Below are 26,786 nucleotides of genomic sequence, written 5' to 3' on the forward strand. Positions count from 1 at the left end.
TATCCCCTACCCCTAACCCAACCCCTAAACCTAAAGATCATAGAAAACTTTTTGCATTTTTAGATTTTTAAAAAATATTGTTCTGTATAATTTATAAGCTTTTGTGCCCATGAGGACCTCAATTTTGGTCCCCACAGTGACACGAGTCCCTATGAGTTGGTGTGCATTCAGGTTTAGGTCCCCACCGGGATATAAAAACATGAACAACGCCTACGCACACACACACACACACACACACACACACACACACACACACACACGGGTAGTCTCATTAAGGATTTTGTGGTTGGACTGGTGATGCTACTACATTTAAGAGAGAAAGGGGATGTTCTAGACAGGGACAGAGTGGAAAGGACAGGAATCAGTCAAGAGGATTAAACTATAATCCCCAGAGAGAGACGGGATCAAACTGATGAGCGTATTGGGCTGGGGGACGAGTTGAAGCTCTGGCAACTGGTGGGCAGTTGTGTGTCCCAATGACATTTGTTTGATCCAGTGCATGTTTCGATCAACCTAATTGCTCTTCAAACGGATGTGAGAATAGCTAGATTACTGCCAACCGGTGGGATGCCAAGAAAAAATGTGTAAGTAAAGGATGGAGGGTTCATGGATCCGGGAGCCAACAAGATTTTTCCAATTTAAACACAATCTTAATAATAGGGGTTTGATTGATTCCCTGATTGATTTGATATAATTAAGGCATTATTTTCATTGTGCGTAAAGCTCTGAGAGACTGAGATGGGGCATGTGTGGTGAGGAAGCGCAGGTTTACACATATCCACATATCTGTTTTGTCATCTGGGCAGGGATCCTAATCTAGGACGATTTACATAACATTCACATTTGTATCAAATCCTACAGCCATCCAAAGGAAGCAGGTTAAACGTTTTTTTTTCCCAGAGGAAGGCAGATGTCAGTCATGTGGAATTTGGGCCTGTAGCAATGCTGCAGAGTTTGAAGAGACCGATATTGAGTCTGAAGCCTTCCACTGTGTTCTGTATTAAACATTAATGCTGGAGGACGGCATGCATGGACCTCTCCCTTTATGCAGACATCAAACCTCCCTTTGAGCTTAAATTGGAATTTGAGAAGAGACCCAGAACTCCCTTGCAGTCGCACACGCCTCTCTCTTATTCTTTGCATGTGTGTCTAGCGTGCACATGTGTGTGCTTGCGGGACAAAAAGAGAGGGCAAATTACAGACCGGATATCCCCATAAAGGAGGGACAAATATAACATCGACTCCATCATCTGCACATCGATCTGAGCCTTTCTTGTAGAAAATGTGCCCCATCAGCAATTTCAACAAATCTCATGTTCTATACAATGACTCCATCTGCTTATCAATTAACTACCACATGCAACTCTAGATGTGTCCACTTCTGTGAACAACCGCAATGCAAGGACGCATGACATTGGCAAAACTGCAGCCGTCAGTGAAACTAGCAGGGGAGCTTCCGTCTCGCAGTGAGGGACTCGCTGTGGTCTCTGCTGTACGTGCAGTGTTTTATTTCCACAATAATTGAGTCTATTTACATCAGCAGCCTTTAACCTTGCGCTCAGGTTACCTGTAATGACACACCTGGATAAGAATTTGAGAGCTCAACCCGATCATCTCACTTCCCTGATCTCTGATCAGTTTACCGACACCATGGCTCCATTTCCTAGCTCATCCTGGATCAAATCAGAACAGTGAAGAGACTTTTTCTCTGTTTTTCTTTACTTAATAATTCAACTCAATAGCCAAACAGAGTATGTCCCTAAACCATCTTATGGAGTCATTCAGTAGAGCCACAACGGATGTCAGATAACCGCAAGACAAACTTTTGTAATAATGTACTGTACACCGATAAATCATGCCCAATAAGACCAGAAACTATGAGAGCAAATGGAGTCAATTTGGTTTCACTTTCTAGGAGCTTCTCCTAATTTCCTCAAACACACTGACCCGTCAAAGATAAAGAACAGACCAGGCCAGAGCAAAGGTGTGATCTCAGCAAAAACAGATCACATTTTTTGTTTCAACTTACTCGCCCAGCGGCTACGTGGCAGTCTGTAGACCGCCAGTCTATTTTCTCCTCAGTGAGATAAGGTACATCTAGCCAAGTCATGCAAATTGAATCAACATCCCTGCAAGGAGTCATTAACACATTAGAACGAATCCATGCTTTCAAATGAGTTGCTCCTACACCAAGTTGCCATCAACACTCATCATAGCAAAACCCCCAACAGTCCGAATCAGTCAGCCTCTCTCCTCCACACCTCTCCATTCCCACGGGCATGTAAAAAGGAAAAAAGAGACTTTTCAATAATTAAAAGCCACAAGGAATGATCTATTTTAATTTTAGGGGAGAACTAATTCCGATAAGCAAACACATGCTGGGCTGTTACATTGCCTGGTCCAATTAATCATTAAACTGCAAGAGAATTCAATATTCTTGTCAGGAAGCATTTGCTAGCTAGACTGAGTTAATAGAGCTCTTTCTCATTCCTCCCTCCGACGCACTGCGTACAGCAGAGATATTGACAGTATGTTAGCACACCAGAGCATCAAACATGGAGAACAAAGTGGGGTTCTCCCCGAGTAAGTTAAATATTTTCCCAGCACGTCGAGCAGGACAGATTCATGTTTTAGCTTGTCTGACTGATGAAGAAATCAATTTAGTTGTTTGACGTGTCATTTATTAAAAAAATTACAATTCTGTCCTCATCTACCAACCCTTACACAGAACTTTCTTTGATGCTGTTTTTTTCTCTACAACGAAAAATCAGACCTGCAGTCATATTTGAATAAATGTGAATAAAAATGATATTAAAAAGGATTTTTAGCATATTCCTCGAATTTATCAATTTTTACAAATTTTTCAATTTGTAAAAATTGTGCTTTTGGACTATTTTAATGTTTTTATTTAAAACCTTTAAAAGGGCCAGTTGACCCAAAAATCTACATTCTGTAATAATTTACTCACTCTTGAGGTGTTGCAAATCTGTATACATTTCTTTGTTTTCATGAACACAGAGAAAGATATTTGGAAGTACTTGTAACCAGGCAGTTCTTGGCGACCGTTGACTACCATAGCAGAAAAAATGACAACGGTAGTCAAAAGTGCCCCAGAACATTCTTCAAAATATCATCATCTGTGTTCCACAGAACAAAGAAAATTACTAAGCAATGGTGGCCAAGATCTGTTTGGTTACAAGCATTCTTCCAAATATCTTTCTCAGTGTTCATCAGAACAAAGAATTTTATACAGATTTGGAACAGCTTGAGGGTCAGTAAATGATGAAAGAATTTTCATTTTTGGGTGAACTGTTCCTTTAAAACCTGCACACACATCCACCATAAGTATGCTTAAAAATCTTCATTATCACACACGATCAAGACATATAATGTATCAAACTTTGTATGTTTTTTTTTACCAGTACAGAGTCCACATTGAATACCAAAGCATTGCCATAGCCCAAGGAGAAAGTTTAAAGACAAACAGAATAAATAAGGTAATGAATGACTTTTAAAGAAAATAAAGCAGGCACACATGCCATTGGCTTGTGTCGTGCTCTCCCGTGAAAACCGTGTACAGTACAGCCCTAAGTGATCAGAGAGAAGGGAAGAGGAATGGCTAGTCTAATCACAGAGAGAAAGTATGAGCGCCCCCATCCCTGCCTGCTGCGAGACGCCTGCTGAATATGGAGCAGCTGCCTCTGACTAGAAACGTAATGGCCTTTGATAAAATGAATCCCCTGTGTTACATACTTCAAACTACACTTATGACAACACAATGAGTTATTATACAACCATGAAATCGAAATGCAAGCCAAGCTCTTCAACAAGATTAGCCAAATGTAGCTGTCATCCACTATATCTTAAAACTGCTCTCATTATTAAAGATTTAGTAATTGGCACTGATTACAGAATGGCTAACTGAGTGATTCAATTCGCATTAACAACCGTGATGAAGCAGAGTTGAATACTCTGTTTAAAATGTTGCTACATAGGTGGGGAATTTAAAAAGAGTCCCGTTTAAGTATCTTAATATAGTGTGAGAAAGAGACTTTAAATTAATTTCCAAACATATCAGCAATAATTGGCCAATGTAAAATAGCATTGTTGCAAAACGTATTTAGGATGAAAGTAAATGGTATTCTCTTGAGGCACTCTCTGGAGCCAAAGCAAACAGATTAAAATGCTGATACAGACGCACACTTAACGCAAACACACCTCCAGGGTACAAAACTGAGCAGCAAGCTTTGGGTATTCCTGTTGATCAAATTCAGGTCGTCATCATCTGGCCTCAAAGTTCTCGTTTCATAATGGGCCTTTCTCTTCATCTTTGCCTTTAAAAACATATTCTCAAACTAGCCATAACAAAGCCACTAGTTAAAAATAAACCTAGTTAAAAAACACTAGGTAAAAATATCAGGTTATTTCAACCCAGCGTTGGGTCAAAAAAAATGGCCAAACCCAACTGTTGGGTTAAATTAACCTAGAAAATCAATATATTTGATACAACAATGGGTTAAAATAACCCAACATTTTGGGTTCAAACAACCCAGCATAAGCATAAACTGGGTTTGTCCAATTTTTACCTAATGCTGAAATGACCCAATATTGTTATCAACCACATCTGTATAGTAAAGTGAGTAATATTATACTTTATGCCTATCATCATCAAAAGCATCCAGAATTTGTGAAGATTTTAACTTACACTTCACAATAGAAATGATATAAATCATAAAAGAAAATGTAATCTAATTTCCAATTCAAACAGCAGACCAACACAAGAAAAGATAACATTTGACCTCCAGTTGGTGTAATTTCACTAGAGAGCCCATTTTCGGTTGCATACTGTTACACTGTAAAAATACTAAAGTACTTCCGAAAAGCAAGTTGAAAGTGGAGTTAAATGCACGATTACATTAAATCCCGGCTGAGCAAATGAACGTCAATTCAGAGACTCGATTTTAATATAAATGTATAAGTGTCGCATCATGTGTGATGTCAATATTCTTACCTAATAGTTATAGTAATAGGCTAACTTTTATTGAGACATTGATGGAAAAGGCCTTCTAGTGGAGATTTGTTCTTTAGATCCAGTCTTTGTGTGGCTGTTGAGAGAAATTGCTCTGATAGTGGAATAAACTCTGTAAATGGAAAATAACTTGAATCTACTGCATCAGGTCTCAAAGGGCAAAACTGGAGAGCTTTTTCTAATCCACTGCTGATATTGTTATAGTGCATTCTCCTCTACTCTCAACACAATTACCACTATCAAATGTAAAGCTTTCCCATTTTAATGCTGTGGCAAGGAGAGCAGTAATGCACAATGAACCCCTAATCCCCTAATGCACAAGTGGACAGAAGTAGAGAGACATACAGTGAAGTTTATATTTACCTTCAGACATTAAAGTAGGAAAAACACAACTGTACATATGATTTGGTCAGAATGTGGGATCCAAAAAACAGAGAGAGAGAGAGGAGAGAGAGAGAGAGAGAGAGAGAGAGAGAGGAGAGAGAGAGAGAGAGAGAGAGAGAGAGAGCATGAAGGAGACTTTTAATGAGCGCTCTTGTTTTAAAAGCTAATTTTCCTTTTTTCTTGCTCCTGGCCTAATATTAATCCCTTCATTGATATTCACAAAACAAACAAACAAACACAAAGAAACAAGAGTCATGAAAATAATTGGTTATTTTATAGGTATACTCTGCATTTTAATGCAGCTGAACATTTTAATGCAAAATAAACACGTTTAGGAGGAAAATAACATACCATTTCCTCTGGCTGGTTGGGATCCACCTGTTGGACACATTGATAAAAAACCCTGAAAAATATCATTAACTAAAGTATTATCAACAGTGACCACAGCACTGTAAGGTCGATGTGATGTTACATGCCATCACGTGTGAAAATCTGCAGAAAAGAGGAAATCTGTGGAAGGACATTGTAAGGTCAGAACTTTAAAGGTTTTATATTGGTGGTCACATCAATCTCTTCTTAGGTGTGATGGGGAGCTCTGAGCATCACTGTAGGTCAGCATGTGATAAATCACTGGGTTTGTTTAATGTGTTTTCAGTGTTCATGCTGCCCTGTGAAGAGGGTCAGGGACAGGCGAGAGTAGGTGGAGTTAAGAGGCTCAACCTACAATCACAGGATCAATTTCAGGAGGATAGTTGTATTGAGATGTTGTCCCCAGCTATGTAAAATTCAAACATAAATATATTATTTATTTTGCACTGTATAGTCTATATGCACTATTTCGAAATCACTAATAAAAAATCATAAATCATGATAAATACATTGTACAAAATGTACTTTTCTTCCATTGACTCAAGCTGGCATAACACGATCAGGCAAATATTCATTTTTAGCTTCAATTTTCACTTGAAATATGACGTAAATAACATTAATATTTGAATGTAAAAACATTTTTTAATAGTAATTGTATAGGCAAGGCAAGGCCTTGTAGGCAAGGCAAGGTAATTGTATATAACATAAAAAGTAATAAAATGTTTGTATATAATATGAAAAATAAAGCAAAATAAGCATAAAAGAAGAGTAAGAAGTAGAAGCTTTATAAAAAGTTTGTGGTCACACTTTCGCTTCTAAAATTTCTATGTAGTACATAACCCAACATCTGAAGATTACAGTCATAAAAAAAGGTTTTAAAAGACTATGGAAAATGATCTTTCCGTTGTCAAAATGATCTTCTTCCTTTCAAGGTATGGATTTTCAATGATCATGTCTCCAAAAAACAAACAAAAAACACCAACTCTGACTAAAGATGCTGTTCATCTATTAGACCTCTATATAATTCATACATAATGTCAGCAGATTTCCAGACACTGGTGGGGGAGCAGTGCGGTGTCTGTAAAGTGTGGCGCTTTCTCTTCTAAGTGTGCACAGAACAGGAGACTCTGTACCGATTTCTCATTACCGCATCAGTAGTTACTTTTCCTCTTCATCGCTGACGAGGGCTTAAAGCTGCTCGGAAACTTTATCCACAATGCACAGGATCGCTCTCAGTCTTTGCCAAACTCAGATTCTCTTACCAGGACATTCATTATTTAAAACAATAAGGAGAATAGAGAACGAAAAGAGAAAAATAAGAAAGAGGGAAAAACACTAATCATTTTATCGGTCTGATGCCTGTACCCCAAGAACATTTTGGCAAGGGAACTAGATATACTCTTAGCCAGCCTGGGAATGCTTAATGAGGTGTCCTGTAGATGGGCTGGAAAAGGGCAAATGTAAGTTTCCCGAAAAGCACCTGAATTTGCTCCAATGTCTGTGAAAAAAAACTAGGTTAAAGTTTCCTTTAAACCTTTTCTAAAATACTGAAGTACCTCTGCTCAAAGGTAATACCTGAATAGAGCTATCCACAAGAATTTCCATTCATTACATTTACTTGTGTGAGCCATAAATGTGATGCGCTTAAATACACTGGAGTCTCAAGAAAACTATGATTATATACAGCCTGGACCATCCTGGCGTATGTTTAACAAAACTAAGCTTTGAAGCTACATCAGCTACATCATAAGGCAAACTCATGGTCACCTTCACCAGTTACAAGGAGGGTCCCATACTATGTTGGGTAATGGTTTTGACCTTGTTTAATTAGTCTGTTTGGGATTACTGCCCAAGGGATGGGCAATAATAATCACCAGGGGGGAGATGAATAAGGAAGGCCACGAGATTGACCGGGGTGCCCTTGACATCCTGACCCACGGAACGAGAGTCATGCCTAACAAATGAGACCTACCCTGAGGGAGTCTATGGGAACAATGTACAGGAAGGACACATTGCAGGTGGTTGAGCCCCAGAGAGATGAATCTCAAATTAAGGGACATACGGAACAATCACTGTACAGCTGACAAAGACGGGAGCCGTAATTGAAAGGAAGAGATACAGTTCGGCAACTGTGGATAGAAGTAATGATTGGTTTTAACGTCAGGGGTTTTAATGCAAATACAAAATACAAAGGGTTTTAATCAGATTACCAGTCACATTGAGAGGATTCACAAATTCAATAAACACATGGCTGCATTCAAACATTAATTTGGTAAAATATAATGTACACGTCGAAGTTTGCATGACTAACTGAATTTGTTTTTACATTTAAAGCAAAAGTGCATCTCTGAAATCACTGGTGGGCAGAATATCATTTAGTTTCATAAAATCCCTCCTGCGCTGGTTTTGGTGTCTACATATAGCCCGGAAACAATGTGGAGACGGTCGGAGCGCTCAGTACTTTTCATCAAATCTCATGTTTTTGTGATAATGATAACGGGTGACACTTTGTCAGCGACTCATAACCTCTCTTCTGCTCTTTGAACACTCTTCAGGGCAGGTCAAGTGATGTCGCTCTTAAACGAAAAAGTTGGAAACGTTATAAAGTTCACGTCCCATTTCCAAAGCCTTTCCCAGACTCTTCACAACTATGAAGACTCACGGTCTACGACTCTTTAACATTCCTAGAAGTGCAGTTAAAAACAAAATTTATTCAGACACCTTCAACATTTCTCACATTATCGCAGTTTATTTGCTATAGTTTAAAAAGGGGTAATAAAATATGACAAGAACTCAGAGTTAAACTGTGTCAGGACAAATGCATCTTAATAATGTCAAATAACTTTGATAGAAAGGTATGTAATGGATTAGGTTGAATGTCAGCTCAGCTGTTAAATTTAAGTACGCAATTAGATAATATCAATTTAGGGAAATCTATGACCAAGCAATGCTTAATTTTGTTCAGTCTGTTGGTCACATTAGCAATTTTATGACCGGTTTCACAGACAAGGCTTAGTTCCAGACTATAATGAATGTTTGAGCTGTCTTAACTGAAAATAAATTACCCTGCCATATCTTTAAATATGTCAATGCCATTGTTTTGTCTCAAGATGCACACCGCTAATGTTTTTATCAGTAAGGCATTTTATTGAAAAGCGACTTAAATATCCTAATTTAACTATGGCATAGTCCTGGCTTAAGCTAAGCCTTGTCTGTGAAACCGGGCCAAAGAAAAAACACTTATGGTCAGGTCAAAGTGTCTGAATAATTTATTCCCAAAGTTTTATCATTTTACTGGTAGTTCCCTGTATGAAGATTTTTTGGTATAATAGGCTACGTCACAGTTGACTTTATTTTGCTATTCTCACTTACATAAATGAACTACAGTGTCCTGAACCCATTAGTAAAATAAGATTTAAAAAGTTATATCTGGTGTCTGAAGAATTTCTGGTTTGACTGTAGGCCTATATGTCTCATTATGCTCAAAACCTACATATGTGTTTCCACATAATTCAATAGGAGAATATAAGGGAAAGGTCTATGTAAATCCAAATGTACAGCGGTAATTGAACACGTCTCATAATTACCTCTGAGCAAAAAGCAGCTCCACTGCCAAACGGCCTGATTAGTGATGGTTTCATTTGAATCGCCTGTAATGAGAAAAGTTGTAATTGTTAAGAGGGCAGCTGATATTGATTTAAATACATTGTAGCCAATCCAAGTGCAGTGATTCAGGCTCAGATGGATACTGCCCTCAATCAGATTGAGGGCTAATTGCTCGGGTGAAGGAGCCCGGGGACATCGACTGTTAGGAAGTCATTCAGGCAAATCTGCAGCCACTCTGAAAATCATGCCTAACAGCAGGAGGGGTGCGCAGAACTAAACTAAACCGAGCGCTTCATTTGTCGACTACCGTTGGCACTGCAGTTTGTCTTCAGACGGCAGAAACATCTGCTGCGTCTGCGGACAGCACGACCTTAAACACAAAAAGGACCGAACAAAGACAAAAATGCAAGGGAAGCAAAAGTAATGAAAAAACCACCTTTTCAAATCCTGTGAGGAAGGTGTGACGTCGGTCGGATAAAAAATGCATCCCATGCGGCTGGGCTGAACTTTGCAGCAGTCTGTCAGCTGTAGAGCAGCGATGCGGAGGATATTTCAGCCTCTTCTGTTGCGTGAGACATTCTCATTACGTTAACAGATTGAATAATTTAACCTGGGCAGACTGAAAGGGCCGTTTATGAGAGTTTAAGACAAATAGAACCCCAGGGTCTCTTTATAACATAATGAACCCAGTATTCGTACAAAGCCTGCTCAAATTATTGTTTTTATACGGCAATGGTTTTCTTAAAGGGTGATGGTCCATGTAAGCTAAATTTAGCCGTTCATACCACAATACTGTAATTATACCATAGTCTTTTTGAATACTCGATTCTGATTGGCTGGAAGGTGTGCATTAAAACCCTTTAACGCACAGGTAGCTCCAGTAAGTTTGATTACATTTGAAGTTTAGCCGTGCGTTAAAATATTGCTTCGCGTCGGGTGGTTCTTGGCCTCCACGTCGTGCATTAAAACCCTTTAACGCATGGCTAGCTGTGGATAACCCCTTACATATGCATTTAGTTTTAAATATTATATTGGTTTGGATAAAAGCATCTGCAAATCGATCAAATGTAAAAGGGATAGTTCACCCAAAATGAAAAATATTTTATCATTTACTCAGCCTCGTGTCATTTCAAACAAGCATGACTTTCTTTTTTCTGCAAAACACAAAAGAAGATATTTTTAAGAATGTTGGTAACCAAATAACATTAGACCTCATTGTATGGCCACAAAACCACGAAGACATTTCTCAAAATATCTTCTGTTCTGTTCCACAGAAAAAAAGTCATACAGGCTTTGAAGGACATTCGGGTATAGTAAATAAATGATGAGGTCATACTCCCTATCCCTCATTCAACTACTTCTAACATTTCTAATGAGATTTTCTCATCCAGATGAGTAGACTTGAATGAAAGACATTCATTCTCAAACTATGGGTCAGTACTTACGATTATGGTTCAAATGATTGGTTGAAGCTGCATGCAGGAACAGTCTTCATATGGTTGTGTCACGTGCACACACATGTACTGTAATGGTATCTGTAATGGTATCCCATGTGACGAGCTAAAGTATAGTGTGACCCTTTGACTGCATTAGCAGACACTTCGTAATTAGGGAAAAAATCTCCAACCCACATTATTTCTAAAACATCTAAAACACATCACCGCTAACTGTACGTATCTAGGCCAACATGCAGCACTCTCGAAACCTCAGAAAGCACTGAATTCATAGTACATACTTTGTGACATTCTGACCTTATCAAAAAAGCTAATGTTCTGGGAAATATGACACTACAGTTAGGTAATATACACTACGCTGAAGGACCATGTCCCCTTGGCCACATTTCACGTGCATCCCCGTCTATAAAAGGAAGTTAATAAAAACATCAATCGTGCCACCGATAACGCAAAAAGCTGGCAAATGGATAAAAAACATCTACATGGTACATGGACAAATGTACCATAACTCAAATCAGGTCAGGCAATGGCTGTGCAAGATTTTATCTGGACATCTTAAACACAACTTAAAAGAACAGCATAGATACTATCAGAAAAATTACCTGTCCTTCACAGAAATCTCAACATATTTTACAGGGGATTGGTTGCTATGTATGGAGGACAAAAATGACTTAAGTACAAATAAATGAATAAAGGGACTCGAAAACATGTTTAGATAAAAATGTATGTGCAAGTTGTACAAAATTCTAGAATAAAAGAGAATACAAATAATTGAAAAAAAAAACTATAGACAAATTAAAGTAAATCAGCTTCTAAATACTAAATACATAATTTAATAGATTTAAAATATATTTTTTGCCATTTAAGCAAAATATTTCTTTTTTAATTTATAGATTCAAGGATGTATACAATATGATGTGGGCATCAAGGTTATTACAGTTCACTAAAACTATTAAAACATTTCTGTTAATTAAAATCAAATAAAATGCCAGCCTATACTGTATATTATTTGAAAGACAAAATGAAAATTTGCCTAAGTATCAGCTGAGGCAATAAAATTATTATCTGAAAATCAATGAAACTAAACTAAATAATAAAATGAGCACATTACAAAATGGCTAAAAATTAAACTAAAATTAATGTGAAAAACAATATTAATAAAACTACAATAATCTGAAATCAAAACTTTAACTGCGGTGGGCTAGACATGTTTTGTGAGATTCACACTAAAAACATTTTTCACAACAATCCAAGTCATATCAAACATGAAAAATAAAAACTTGCTTGTCAGTCCTTGATTTTCTTTGTGCTGGCAGGGCATTTGAAATCTGAATCGTCGGTTTTCATCATTGTAATGGACTGTGTCTACAGTAGGAGATAAAAAATGAGCAAATGTGATAACTTAATCCTGTTGCTGCATCAGGCTGCTGTACCGCCCACCCAAATGTCCTCGTCCCCAGGGTCACGCAGGAACACCCAAAATCCTCAGTTTTTCATTTGACATTCTGTACCGTATCATTAATGTATGGGACATTAATGGATACAGGTATCCAAGCAGACTTAGTCTCTCATCCATAATCTAGTTTTCCCTGCATCATTGAATATTTCATACTGAGACCCCCCCACCCCCCCCCACTGCTAGAACCCAATGTATGTTAAGCCACCAAGTTCAGTACAGTGAACTTCAGGACTGTGGGTCAGAACGTGGTAGAGCTTAACACTTTTGGATCAGTGAAACTCTTTATTATCCAGAAATGACACTTGCCTCACACCCAGAGTACAGAATCAGGAACGAATGGAATATGAGTTTTCAATTTTACACCCCACTACACTGGTCACACAGGCAATTTACATTTAATTTAAAATGGGCAATCATGCAGTAGATGTTATATAAATAAAGTATGTTGCTGGAGCTTTGCAAATCCAAACAATTCAGTTAACATCAAGTCTTGAGAATTCAACAAGCAATACAGATCGTGCTTCAAAACAGGCAGACAATGTAGGCTTGCAAGCTGTAGAATAACAATAAGAATAAATAATAAAAACGTTATTTAAAATAGAAGTAGAACAGAGAATTGTGTGTTGTTTCTCTTAAATAAAAAACAAATGCTTTTATACAGTAATATTTTATCCCAATAATTTGTATATATGACAAATATACAGTAGCAAACACATCCCATCCGACAGTTCCATAGGCTGATATTGTTATATTTAAAAACTGTATTCATAAAGAAGACTTGTTTTTTATCTCAAATTGCATGGTGCTTTTCTGACATGACTTAAAAGACAAAAACATTCAGAACATTAAGGTAACATTAAATGGTCATTATCTCACAACATTAAACACATAATAGACCATTATCTTGCTTATCAGAGCGATTTCCTTACCAAAGATGAGAAAATGACTGAGCTTGGCAAAGCTATTTACCGGTCATGTGCAACTAACAAAACTGAAATTGATAAACATGAATTTATACAATACAATAGAAAGATATGCATAATTGTTTAAAAAAACTTGAATGTCTTTATATAACAAGAAATGTAGGATTTGGGTTCAAGACAGGTACAGAAAAGAACTGACCCAAAGGAAAGGGAAAAAATAAAAAACTCTTTTAATATCTCAACTGTTTCTCATAGACAACAACAGAGATAACAAGGAGTACAAATACCTGTATGGACTTCTCTCCAGTCTCTCAGATGTTTAGTAGCCTAATTTCTCAGATTGTGCTCACATACACTGTAAAGAATCCCATAAAAAACAAATATTTTGGCAGAGTTTTTAAAATGACATGTATTTCATATTATCGTACACTAAACTTGTCAATTTGCTGTTTATTTCTATATTTTACTGCATTTCATAAATACGTGAAAATTCTATCAAATAAAAAGGTAAAATTACAGTTTTTTACAGTGTATGCCACGATACAAAAATCTGCAATCAGAATCACAACAACTCTCTTCAACGTTCATTAAATCTGAGACATGCTTTTCATTCAATGGCTTTATACCATGGTCTTTTTGAATACTCGATTCTGATTGGCTGGAAGGTGTGCATTAAAACCCTTTAACGCACGGGTAGCTCCAGTCACTTTGATCACATTTAAAATGAACTGACGAAAATAAATGTCATTTTCACCTGTTTGATCTAAAATGACACTGTAGACATCAATAACAGCTTTAACTTGGCAAATGACCATGGTATAAGCGGGATAATCCACAGCTAGCCGTGCGTTAAAGGATTTTAATGCACTTCGCAGAGGCAACCACCCTCTGTAAAAACCCTCCGTAAAAACCCTTTAACCCACGGCTAGCTGTGGATTACCCCTTGCCTCTACCCTTAATCTACATAATTTAATTCCAATAATACTATTTGTATAACTTTAGAAGAGACATCAGAAAGACAAATTGAATACTTAAAACACACAAAACAGATATACTGCATCATGTCTCCTGAGACTTTAAAGAGCAACACCTGAGATGGCACAGTTTGACTGGACAGACATGTTTTATAGTTTCATGTGAATATATGTGATATTAGTTTTAAGATTTGCTGGGGCCAGATATAGCTGCTGATAATGTTGAGGAGATTAACAGCACAACAGAGCAAAGATTTCCCTCACACACAGCCCTACCACAATAACAACTAAAGCCGATAAAACCTGCCCATGCAGATAGGAAACAGCTGAGAGACCGAAGCTATGGAATCATCCATAATAACCACATGCTAAGGGAGCCACCAGGCTTAATAGCTCCATGTTAGTGTGAAATATAAGCCAGACGGTGCAAAGAGACGGAGCCAAAACAAAAACCAAGATGGAATCTAAAACTGCTTTTCAAAGGCCACATTTATATCCCCCTGAGTAGCGCTAAAATGCTAAAGCAGGATTTAAAGCTAAAGTAACATTATTTTGCAGTGACAAAATACATGCCTCACGGTGTGTGAATGGTAACTTAATGGAGTGGGACTGTTTTACGATGAGAGATCATCAGAACTGATCAACTACACTATGAGTCAAACTGAGGTGACTGTACGTTTATCACCAGCTTCATTAACTTGAAACATGAAAACAGTCCAAATGTCAATTTCTGTGCAGATTGCCCTTCATCTTGGCGTAATGTGCTTGGACAAACATATGGATGATATAAGACTGGTAATAGTCAGGCGGAGATGTCATCTTTGGAGGACAAAGAAGGCTATCAACCCAAGATTACTCAACGTTTGTCCATCATTGGCTTTTTTGTTGTGTAATATCACAGGGGTATCCAGTGCAGTCGGACAATTCCACAATACCTTTCCACTTATAATCCACAATACAATTCCACAATACCTTTTCCACAATCTTTTAGTGAAATTACTTCCTGGGACTATTGATCTATGTGAATAATAAAACACAACTAATCCATCGTTTTTTATGTTAGCAATGCAATCCAATTTGATATATCATTTTTACATTATATATTTATGGCACGCCCTTCATGCATTTTCACTAATATTATGCAGGTAATTAAAATTAGGCAATAAAACCATAAATCAGGAAATGGACTTGGGTTTAAAAGTCTAACATCAATATGCTGTTTAATATGCAGCCTTTTGTGTGCAACTTTGCAAGTAACAGTGTGTAAGTGCTCTTAAATGAAAAAAAGGACAACAAATTGTTGATAAATGAGCTAGCAGTTTGAATTGAGTTTGGGATGCAATTGGCACATGCTCCTAAATTTCCCAGTGGTTCAGCTGCACTGAGAATGTAGCAGCTCTCCCAAATGCTGGTAAACAGACAAATATCCCAAACATAACAAAGTGAACGGTCATTTGGTAAGAGAAATAACCTTAGGAGGAAACGTACATAAACACAGGTGTGTTTGTGACATAAAAATGTAAATAAATAATGGGGTCTAAAGGCCTGCACATTGAAAAACTGAGAGCAAAAACTACTTGAAACCTAATAAAAACCTAGATTAATAATTACAACACATAAAACATGAAATGTATGTAAGATTCTGCATGATTTCTTGATCACAAATCAAATCTAACCGTGTTAACTTTGTACAAAAAGTCAAATTGTACAACACAATTGGATTGTTGTGATTCCCAAATCACAATAGGATAACACGGATTATAAGGTTTTGCAAAGTCCAACCCAGCTTTAGTGTATTTTGTCATTTAAGAGCACATTAATTGTTTAATGCAACTCTATGCTAATATCATTTCCAATGAAAAATGTTTACAAATATAGATTCCATATGCTTTCAAATTAAGCAACCATGTCAGGTTTATAGACCCCAGTACATGCATTTTCTCACTAAAAAACATTGGAAAAAGTAACAGCACAGTTTTGCAACAGGCATGTAACGTAGTACTGTATGTCCTCATTTAGGAGTGGTGAACCTCATCATTATCGTTCAAATGTGAGGTCAGCCCAGTTTGCTTCTGGAGTCTTGGCCATAGTATCCCACCTGGACCAGAATGGCAATGTCAATCAGGATCTGCACTGAACCACAGACCAGAAACTGTGTGGGGCTTTCATTGATCACAAAGTATGTGGTCTTAAAGATGTCACCTGCAGTCCATAGAAGCACCATCTTTACACTGAAAAAGGAAAGAGAGAAAATTTACTGAGGCAATCCTGAAAGGGCATCATGTAAAAGTCTCACATAAGTTAGAAAGAACCCCGTTCAGCTTCAAAGTTTTGATAAATGGACCTCATTCGAAATCTTTTCAAAGCGGCACCAATACATCAGACTAATGTATCGTACAATGTCCTGTCCACCTCTTGATATAGCCATACATCTGTAAATCTCGCACAGGTATACATATAATGCATGAGTCTTGCGCTATCAAATGCAGTCAGGTGCAAATTTCTGTTACACTTAATTGAATATAGAGGAGGCAATTATTCAATTTATATCAAAAATCTGAATGGGAGAGATACTTTAGCATTTAGGTTCACTGCAATGCATAAAACCATTTCCAAACTTCTACCGTATAATGGCTCAGAAAAATCTCTCAGCTTTAAACAGGCTCATTTGTTCCCTTTATGCATAAAAATGTACATTTAGCTTTTACTTTTGTATTTGCTCTGAAATGGCTCGCAAAAGTTAAAGTTGTCAGCCTAAGAAACAATCACTTTAACCTTTGAAAACTGACCACAAGATATAATATTTAATTAATATAAGTACATTTTTATTTATATTAATTTATATGAACATATTTTTCAAAAAATGTTGGGTGAAATTTGTTACTTTTGGAAACTTTTCTTACTAAAAACTACACAAATGTATTAAGTTAGAGTATCTGGCATGATTCCCTGAAAACGACAGCCTGCATTCAAATTAATTAAGAATCTTAATGGCAAAATAAAAATCTTAATATATTCACAATGTGGCTTAATTTTGCATTACCAGCTAAATCTTAGTGAATACATCATGCATATTCATCATCCTGCTCCAAGGTAGTCACAAAAGCAACAAAACGCCTATACTGTAAGGGGATGACCTTTCAAAACACAACATTTTGAAATTACAAATCGTCCTTTTACCTTGCAAGTCCTTGAAAAAGTTTAAAAAACTTACAGAAACAGCCAAAATGTCCTAAGACAGGGAGATACACTGCATTCCCTGACAACACCACCTGCCATACATCCTTCTATTCCAGCAGTATTTATGCTGAATGAGTTCATTCATTTCATCCGAGTGGAATGAGAAAGAAAGATGGTCTGAGGATGAGTGCAGACTATACATCAGCTGTCACAGACAGTGAGAGATGGGTATAGGACTTCCCACCCTCCTGGTGGGATTTACGACAAGAGAAATGAGTCTTTCACACAACATCAGGCTGGCGAGGCAGACATTTACAGTACAGTAATGAAATGGCACATTTCTACCATGTCTCTTCAATGATGAACACAAAAGTTCACCGTCATTCTTTGCATTGTTTAGTTTTAACAGGAGGATTGTGAAATTAGGAAATACTGTATGTAAAGGAAGGTGAAAGCGTCTAGAGAAAAACATCCTTTCATTCTACACTCCTTTCTCTCTCTCTCTCTCTCTCTCTCTAAGTTCTCCTCTTGCATTGCTCCAGAGACCATCTCCAATCACTGTTATGAGGATGAAACATTAATGAGGTAATTAAGGAGGGTGGGTCGTCTGTACAAGAGCACTCCCAGTAGCAGTGCCACACAACAGAGACACCATCTTTTGCCCAGAGAACAGAAAGTCTTCAGATTGTTCCCAAACACTCATTCAAACACAACCTTTCTTGTTCCTGAAAATGAAATGCGCATTTTCTCCCATCTCTCCTTCTCTTGCGAGCCCTCTGCAGATTGACAGCAGATGAAAGAAATGCTCAGCAAACAGCGAGCGGAGCCGCAGGGCCTGTGTGATTATTGCATTGATTAAGAGAAGTGAAGCCACAGTTACAGCACTCCCGGTCCACACTGAACAGCTCTGTACTCAACCCTGACAAGCCTTCAATTGATCCTCTTCAACCTGACACTCTCACCTCCACACTGAACAGTAAGAAAGGAAGGAAGAAAACATCAAAAGATATCAAACACAGACGGACGAATGGATGGACAGGAGGAAGGAAGGAAGGAAGAAAGAAAGAAAGAAAGAAAGAAAGAAAGAAAGAAAGAAAGAAGGAAAGAAAGAAGGAAAGAAAGAAAGAAAGAAAGAAAGAAAGAAAGAAAAATGAAGGGAAGAAAGAAAGAAAGAAAGAAAATGGAAAGAAAGAAATAAAAAAAGACATAAAAAAATATCAAACACAAACAGGCGGATAGATAAGGAAGGAAGTAAGGAAGGAAGAAAGAAAGAAAGAAAACATGAAAAGATATCAAACATAGACGGGGGATGGACAGATGGAAGGAAGAAAGAAAGAAAAAAATAAAGTAAACAGACAGACATAAGAAAGAAAGATAGAGAGAAAACATCAAAAGATATCAAACACAGAAAGAAAGAAAGAAAGAAAGAAAGAAAGAAAGAAAGAAAGAAAGAAAGAAAGAAAGAAAGAAAGAAAGAAAGAAAGAAAGAAAGCTATCAAACACAGACGGACAGAAGGAAGGAATGAAGAAAGAAAGAACGGAAGGAAGGAAGAAAGAAAACAAAAAGATATGGATGGATTGATTCATAAGGAAGTAAGGAAAGAAGTAAGGAAGGAAGAAAGGAAAGGAAGAAAGAAAAAAGAAGGGAAGAAAGAAAAAGAAAGAAAGAAAGAAAGAAAGAAAGAAAGGTAAGACACAAAACGAGTGTGCTGGGCTTGTGATGGGATTTCAGTTTTGGTATTTGGCAAAGACATCTGAGTATGAGCAACATCCTGAAGATCTGCTCCAGACAGCATCGACACATCAGTCTCTCTGGTTTCACCTCAGTCTCTCTGGTTTCTTCTTCTGGGCTTCATATTGATGGAGGGATAAACCGTAACCAGAGAAGCTTCTGATGCAGTTCAGAGTCCACCTCGCAGGAGAACCTCTCATCCTCCGATGGTACAAATGTTCACAAAGTGAGTGAAAAGGGAGTCAAACAAGCCAGACATGCTTCCAGTCATTCTTCGCCAATAGCGAGAACATTTAAATGAAAACAACAACCTGTCAGAGATGCTCAAGTACTAACCGCTCATGTACTGGGCTCGACCAAACTCCAGCACAACTGAAGGGCTGATGGGAAGGATAAATCAAAGGTCGTCTAGGGGAAAAAAGATGCCACCCTCAACAAAATATATATATATATGCATGTAGATCGATCCAGTCGGCTCAAACACAAGCGAGTTTGCAAACATACTGAACGGAATCTGTCTCCACCAAACAAAAAGAGAAACAGCCAGAATTCTTAAACTAATCCTCCCAGAGCAAGTGAAAGAAAAATACACATGAAAAAGCAAGTAAGCCCTCAAACCCAGTTATATGTTTCTCGACCATATGGCTCACAAACAACCTCACACAGATCATTGGATTTAGATCAAAAAGTACCCAATCCGAACAGTTGGGAAATACACAGAGTGCATCCGTGATGTGCTTTGGATAGCTTGGAGTGTTCGAGAGCCCAATAAATCAGCAGGGTTGGACACTAAAACAGTCCCAGTGGTACATGATAAGTGATACAGTACATTTGGTATGGATGGTGTAGCTCACAAACCCATTAGGAGATGCGCAAAGTCATATAAATACGCAAATCAACTTGAAAAACAGATGGTTCCTCTAGAAACCTGTCGTACATTCTCTTATGTTCCTCGTTCTTCTCCTCTGTGCCTTGCCCGGAAGGGAACGTAAATAAATCTGTTGCCGTACACGTCCTGGCAAGTCATGGCAGCTAACGGGTTCTCTAATTCAATCTCACAGCTCTTCCTGATCAATGGGGCTGTGCAGGAAGCCGGAGTACTGCCTCTCACCTTGGGTCATCTGGGGATGCACTCCAATGGCTTTCTCTTCTCTAATTAACCCAGACACGACTGCCAACAACTGCACACCAGCAGCTGTGCTCACAAACTTCTGTTTGTTTGAGTGCCTCCGGGCAGGAGGTATTCAATTAAAGTTACATGAGGTCCGGTCTCTACATTTTGCTTCCTAGGAAAGGCCTGAACCGTCATAACTTACACTCTTTATAGCAGTCAATATGTTGTGTGGCTTTGAAATGAAATAAGAAATGTCCATTACGGTGATATTCACTGCAGGGTGGATTTCAGCCTCGAGGAGGTTGAGTCTTGCTGTTTCCAGACTGTGAGATGCTGTGGTTTGACATACTTATAATTGGTTTAAAAGAGAAAAAAAAGTTATTTCAGCAAGGTTCGAACCTGTGACCTCGCTCGGCTGACCATTTTACTTTTAAACAAGTATTTCACGTATACACTCTTAAAAATAAAGGTGCTTCATGATGACATAGAATAATTTTTTTAACTAAATGGTTCCATTAAGAGCCTTTAACATTCAAAGTTCCTTTCTGTTTCACAAAAAGATCTTTGTGTTGGAAAAGGGTTCTTTAGACTATTACAAAGTAAGAAATGGTTCTTACTGTATAAGAACCTTTGAGAGAATGGTTCGTTGGAAAACCAAATAGTTCTTCTATGCCATTGCTGCACCTTTTTTTAAGAGACTAAAGGCTAAAATACACAAAGACATTTGCTCAGATTTTCAAAGTTTGATTTCAACCATTAATTTCAACCATTGATTTCTATGTTTGGCCATATCAATATTAAAGATATAAAGGTCATATTTTTATAGAATGTTCTTTACATTATGTAGCATGATTTATGTTAAAATGACTTGGTTTTCACAAATATAAGAATTATTTTCCCCAACCCCTAACTCTATAAGGTCTACCTATACTGTAATGAGAGTAAACCGACATGTATTTGCAGTTACTCATAGTACAATGTATAAAGTTGACAACTGAAATAAAATTATTCATACTACATTCATTTTCGCATAATCCTGTTTGACATACTGCTCTTAAACAATAGTTACAGGTCCAAAATATAGTGTATATTCTTGGCATGTTGACATATATCCAGAAAAAAATATCACATAAGTATCACAGCATCCATCAGTATTTCTGCAAAATGTTATGTTGATAATGCATTTCTTGCTTGTAGCATGCATTCACTACCAATCATAAATATTTGCCACCTGTGATGGTCAGCACTGTTTGATAACGTTAAATCTCATACACACACAGAAAACAAAAAGATAAATAGCTTTCACCAGTTGCTACAACGGTGGCCAAAACTAATCAGAAAAGTTCACCAGCATCTATGCTAAAAGTGTGAGTTTCGATTCCCCAGATACCCCGTTTAGGTAAGTTACATCCACAGCTTCCTTATCTTTTATGAATACGAAAAAATGTTTCCTACGAGCGTAAAACTCCCAGGGGTAATCAGGGCCGATCAGGGCTCTGTGTGAGCAGCGAGGCCCATGGCGAAGCTCGGTCTCATGGGAGCATCTGGCTGCGTGTCACTGCTTGTTAAGGAGACAGATTACAGCACTCTCGGCTTCATCAACACAGCGGGGTTCCCGATGCTAACTACATCCTTGACTTAGCACGAAGCCCAAACCCCAGAAACTTGCTTTCACCCTCGCTAGTGCTGAGTGTCTCAAACTTTTTCCTCAACTTTTTTTGGAAACTCCAGTGGAGCTGACTGAACTTGAAATTGAGGTGACAGACAGCCGCAGCAGCTGTGTAATGCCTGTTTGGTTTCTAATTTAAGCGATTAATAACAGTGCTTGCAAAATATTCATATGCATATAAAGTGTATACTGTACAACACAATCTCATAGCAATTCATAACTATTTTACAAGGTGGTTAATTTGTATAAATTAATACGATCTCATGCACATCTATCTAACCATCCATCCATCTATATATCTACAGTATCTAGAAACTGAGGTCTTTCCTTGCATCAGATGGAGGAAAAAGATATCCTAAAACAAGGATAATGTCTGTGTGTGTGTGTTGCCATGAGACTCCATTTTCTCTGAGTCATAATATCTTCATAATTAGAAGCATCATTAAAGAACATACCCACACATATTCACACCAATTTGTAATGTTATTCACACCAGATATAACTGTCAGACACACACATTATGGGTTGGAGATGAAACTTTAAATAAAATAGGGTCAGCGCCTTCTGGTGTGCGCAGGGTTCAAAAACATCAATTTCTGTAAAAATACAAATGTTAAGTCACAAAAAAGACGTTGTCAAAAAGTCTGAGGGCTTTTCAGAGCTTGAAAAAAGGAGTGAGGCCTCATGGGACAGGGGACACAGCATGTCACCGAATGCTCGGTCCATTACTGTCTGTCACAGTCTGAAGCTCACACAGATACACACACTTCTCACTATACCCTGTGCTTACATCTGTGTGTATACCAGAGAAACAAGAATTTCAACATTATTTAGCACAAGTGAACAAAGGCTTAACAAGAAGTTCAAATGAGGAGAAAAGAAGGTCAAATAGACAGAGGACCATTTAAATCCTTCAGGTTCAATAAATGTCTGGCTTAAGGACACAGTTTGGATCCGCCCATCTTCAGTGGACTGTGGGGGGCTGTGGATGGCTGGTCTTGTTAAAGACAGTCTTGCATGTGTCACTGGAGAAGGTACTGATGTGTAGACAACCATATAACCTCATATCAAAGTGAATGGGAATACTGATATTCCAACAATCGACGGCTAAAATCCTAATTAAACAACATTTAAAAATGACGTAAACTGTACCATAACGTTTGTTTCCTATGATCAAATTGTGCTTAAAACAAATAAAATATATATTTTTTAAAATGATGTTGCTTTAGATACTACGCATGTGCAAAGCTTCGCTAGGGCGGCCATATTGAGCGTTGCGTTCCTCCCCATTCATTTCAATGGCAGTGACGCATTAATATTAATATCTTTGCTCATATGCTGTAAACATCTCTTTACAAGGTCACAACTCAAAACACTGCTCCAAAATCTATTCAGGTACTTAAACAGCACAGGAAACACATTCCTCTAAAAGGTCTTATTTGCGGGATATTTAATTTTGGCCAAAATCTAAGGTTGCATCACATGTATGCACATGTAACCAGTAGGCAATCCCATAATGCACTGCATCAAGCTTAGTCCACCAAAGACGGCAGATGCAATGAGAGATATGTCTACAAATATAGCGTAATATTACATTCAATGTTGAAAAGTTAGTTACAACTTATTGAAATGCAAACTTATTTTGCTATTTAGAAGTGTCCTCTGTGCTTCATGTGTGGGGCACAAAGCTGCTGTCTATGTACAGCGTTCCAAATCAGTCATTTATGAGGATCCATTTCAAAGATGTTGCCTAAAAAGGCAGAAGGCAGCTCATTAGGTTTTGGAACAGAGCTAGAGAGAATGCGGACTGGAATGCATTCAAAGAGTCCTATAGATACAGTGAGGTCCAAAAGTGTAAGACCACATTTCACAACTTAAATGTAAAAATCAGGAACACTGTAACAAAAAAGTGGCCTCAACGCATAATTTTGTAGTGACTGTTTGCATCTAAAATTGCAAACTATCTCTTTTGGCAGCAGTCCGTTGCTTAAGTTTACAGAACTATAGTATTATCAGGTAATATCAGGTTTGAAAACATTCAAGCATAAGATGATAAAAACATATAGTAAGAATTTTTTTCATTGTTACTGTATGCTGCTGATATAATTTTAATGAAGATGAAAGTGATTTATTGGGAATTCAACCTATACTGTACATTAAAAATAAAGGTGCTTCACGATGCCATAGAAGAAACTTTTTGTCTAAATGGTTCCATATAGAACCTTTATACCGTGTCTACACCGGACGCGACACGACACGACAACTGCTTGTTCTTAAAGGGGTCATATGTGTTCAACGTGTTTTTCTGTGTCTTTGGTGTGTTATAAGTTGCCCATGCATGTATTAGACACGTAAAATTGCACAAATGAAAGTGTCGGAACAAAAGATGCATTCTATCTAAAAGCGAATGCTCACCCAGACCTGCCTGAAACACCTCGTGTAACCACACCCCCACAAGTCTACGCCAGTTCGTGGTATGATTGGACTAAGACCTACCCTGTCAGTACAATTGCTTTGGAACCTGATGTTCCAATTATGGCAAAAAGCGTTACATTTCCGGTCACACGCTTGCAGTATTTGACCAATCACTACGCACTGGTGAACTGGCCAATCATAGCACACCTCGCTTTTCAGAGCGATGAGCTTTGTAAAAAATCTGCTCGTTTCAGAGAGGCAGGGCAAAGAGGAGATACAAACATGCACTGTATGTGGAAAATACAGCGGTTTTGAACCTTAAATCGTGTATACACATTGCATTACATCTAAAACAAACCATAATATTTGTATCAGCAGTGTCATATCACCCCTTTAATGGGTTTGTCGTGTCGCGTCGAGCCACATCCAGTCAAAATGTAAAAATATAATGGGCTATAATGCGTTCTATTGTCTTCTATCATGTCGCGCCGCATCCGGAGTATAGACACGGAGTGACACGGAGTGAGCCTCCGATTACAAAAAGGTAAGAAAGAGATGGTTCTTTAAAGAACGTTTGACTTGATGTTTCTTTATGGAACCAAAAATTATTCAATGGCATCGCTGTAAAGAACCTTTTAAGCACCCTTACTTCTTTTAATAAGGCATTAACAGCTCAGAAACCTGGTACAGCCTATACAGTGTCATATGAGACAACATACCGCAGTAGTCTTTGCTCATTGGTTGACTTATATGTGTTAATGTCATCTGTGCCACGGCAGGCAAGAAGGTGACGAGGTTAAATTCACACGCAGTAATTGTTAGCAGGACACGCTCCACCAGAGACATCATTCATTACAATCATATAATGATGACAATTAACATTAGACAGCGTAATGAGCTTGTTAATTAATGTTACAGCCCAATCTGCTCGAACCCAAAGTCTCCTTGCTTAGAAACAAAGTTGACCTTAATGGACCTTTAAAAAATCCAAAATAATACCCAGATAGAATTTAAAGCAAATCGAATATCTTTAGCCCAGGTCTCAGCCTGCGTAATAATCACAGCTCAATATCTTTTCCTTTCTGTACCCACTCTCCATCTTTTGGTCTGCTCCGCAGAGCTCAGTGTGAAACATGCTCTAGGCGTCCCTTTATGAGCCAAATTAAACATTGTGAGCACAGTTTAGGCTGAAAGAGGCGAAATGGAAGCTAATGTAAATGGCGTTCCTCTCCAAATCCATCTTTTATGAATGAATGTTTCGCTGCTGTGTAGTGTGTGTAATGCTCTCGCCCCTGATGCGATTTCATAGTGTCTGCAGGCGTCAGCAGCCCTCGACCGATTACTGCCATCTGTGTTTGTGTGTAAATTCATTGTCGGTGCATCCTTTGGAGACACGTTTCAGCATGTTATCAACGCTGTCCTTCAACATGTATGAGTGGAAGATATCCATCACCAAGACAGGCTAGAAATATTTGTGTGTATAGTGCATACATATTGGTAAATAAATACGAAAGCTTAGAAAAAACACACAATCAACATGAAATAAAGCCAAAATGAAATTAATCTCACCTCATGCCTCGAGTAGATCTGTTATTGTAGTTCTGAAGCAGTTGAGGAAGGCCCAGCATGGCTTCAAACATCACAGCCAAAGAGCCCAAAGCCTCCACAAACAGAACCCAGTCCAGAAAGACGAACGTTATAAAAGCACAAAGCAGCGTGAAGCCGAAACAGAAGATCAGATAGTCTTCAAATGAACTCCAGCTCCAGAAATGCCTAAAGTCCAAATCTATGAGAAAGAGAACATACAACGATATCAAAGTGTATAAGTACAGTATTTCATTTATAAACAAGAATAATCTTTAAACATCTCTTTATATAACAGAGAAAATAGGCTGTATAGCATTACTGTGTATTGAACACACTGAACACAATTTCTCTCCGTTAAATGAGCTTTCAAACCTGTGCCTCTTTCAGCAAATCTCCATTATATACAGAAACCCATTTCCGACAACTCTACATTTCATCTACTGTACCATTTTCCTGAGTGCTATGAAATAAATGACCAAGGCCTCTGGGGAAACACTCAGCAGTGAGGATTAAGCACTCACATAAAAATAAGACAAAAAACCACAACCGACATCAGGAACAAAGAAATCTAAATAAAGTAATAAAACAGAGGAAAGTAAAGACAGGCCTCTTTGTCACGGTTCATCTCTACATTAGAGCTCACGCACCGTGTAAGACATTCTGACATGATCAATGAGCACCTGCCCCTCACCTAAACTGATGGCAAAGGGTTCTGAAATTAGCTGACATCAGCTCGGCACAATTGATAGCTAAATAATAGCCCATTTGTTACATCGCTGACCGGCGAGTCATGTTCTGCCGGAGTTCCATGCTGTGTCATTTAGCAGGTTTCACAATCTGATTACGCTCCAAAAGTGAGTCTGTGCCGCTTTTGGAGCGAAGATCGAGACA

At 38.0% G+C, this 26,786-nt stretch overlaps 1 protein-coding gene across 1 annotated transcript in view; it reads right to left on the reverse strand.

Annotated features, from left to right (window-relative positions):
- Window positions 1-12,524: 12,524 nt before the first annotated feature.
- si:dkey-246g23.2 (solute carrier family 66 member 2) overlaps window positions 12,525-26,786 on the reverse strand; it is a 31,361-nt gene continuing 17,099 nt past the window's right edge. The window contains exons 4-5 of the mRNA XM_057348537.1: window positions 25,878-26,094; window positions 12,525-16,429 (exon numbers count right to left, since the gene is read on the reverse strand). Of these exons, the coding sequence (XP_057204520.1) occupies window positions 16,255-16,429; window positions 25,878-26,094 (392 nt within the window). The 3' untranslated portion in view covers window positions 12,525-16,254. The remainder of the gene's footprint in view (window positions 16,430-25,877; window positions 26,095-26,786) is intronic.

This window comes from Triplophysa rosa, linkage group LG12 (genome assembly GCF_024868665.1).
Source record: "Triplophysa rosa linkage group LG12, Trosa_1v2, whole genome shotgun sequence".
Lineage (NCBI taxonomy): Eukaryota > Metazoa > Chordata > Actinopteri > Cypriniformes > Nemacheilidae > Triplophysa > Triplophysa rosa.